Here is an 847-nt window from a genome sequence, read left to right as displayed (position 1 = left end):
CCCTAACATCTTTCCTTCCCAGAAAGGGCTGGCAGGGTGGGAAGGGGCTGCCCAGGGAGGGGGGGGCCCCCATCCCGGGAGGGAGTTCAGAGCCGTGTGGATGTGGTGCTCAGGGACGTGGGTCAGGGGTGGGTGGGCAGTGCCGGGTTAACGGTTGGACTTGAGGATCTTAAAGGGCTTTTCCAACCTAAAATCACTCTATGAAAGGGATAGCAGCTGCGTGAAGGGAGAGAGAATGAGGGCCAAATCCTTGATGACACCTCCAGCGGAGGGACCGGGAACAGCGCGATCCTTCTTGGCAAAGGTTTGCTCTGGAGCTCTCTCTTCCTTGCCCTACCTTGAAAGCCAAGCTCTTCCCAGTGCCTCCCGTAGCGCGGGCAGCCCAGCCTGGAGCGGGTTAGCTGCTTGTAAATGGTCTGCAGGATTCTCACGTGCACCCTCTCGTTGTTATCCAAACCACCTGGCAGAGAGAAAACACCCCTCAACCTCCCAAAAATGGCCCCCTGGCCTCCCAAAACCAGCCCCTCCCGGCATCTAGCGGGGGCAAGGAATAACTCCGGCACCACGTGAAGTTTTGCCAGCCGAAGCAGCGCTGCCTGGGGAGCCATGACCAACCGCAAGCCACGAGCGAGGAGTTTCCACACACTCAGCGCACGGGATCCACCACGGGACAGCCAGGAATGACACACCCCGTGCCAAGGTACCAGCAGGATTCACGTAGGGCACCACGGCCGGGCCGGTGCCGGGGACACTCACACTGCGCCATGGCCAGAGCCAGCTCCCGCTCTCCCTGCAGCTGCGGCTGGAGCCGGGGGGGGCCGAAGAGGGAGGGAACCAGAGCAAGCCG

At 61.7% G+C, this 847-nt stretch overlaps 1 protein-coding gene across 1 annotated transcript in view; it reads right to left on the bottom strand.

The window, feature by feature from the left end:
- ELMOD3 (ELMO/CED-12 domain containing 3) overlaps positions 1 to 847 on the bottom strand; it is a gene marked incomplete at both ends in the record, with an annotated part of 3,285 nt that overhangs the window by 1,256 nt on the left and 1,182 nt on the right. Inside the window, 2 exons of the mRNA XM_010154238.1 lie at positions 338 to 534; positions 690 to 835. Of these exons, the coding sequence (XP_010152540.1) occupies positions 338 to 534; positions 690 to 835 (343 nt within the window). The remainder of the gene's footprint in view (positions 1 to 337; positions 535 to 689; positions 836 to 847) is intronic.

The sequence above is a fragment of the Eurypyga helias genome, unplaced genomic scaffold (genome assembly GCF_000690775.1).
Source record: "Eurypyga helias isolate BGI_N326 unplaced genomic scaffold, ASM69077v1 scaffold28170, whole genome shotgun sequence".
Classification (NCBI taxonomy): domain Eukaryota; kingdom Metazoa; phylum Chordata; class Aves; order Eurypygiformes; family Eurypygidae; genus Eurypyga; species Eurypyga helias.
The sequence above is the reverse complement of the archived record's forward strand: the minus strand, read 5'-3'. Positions and strand labels throughout refer to the sequence as shown.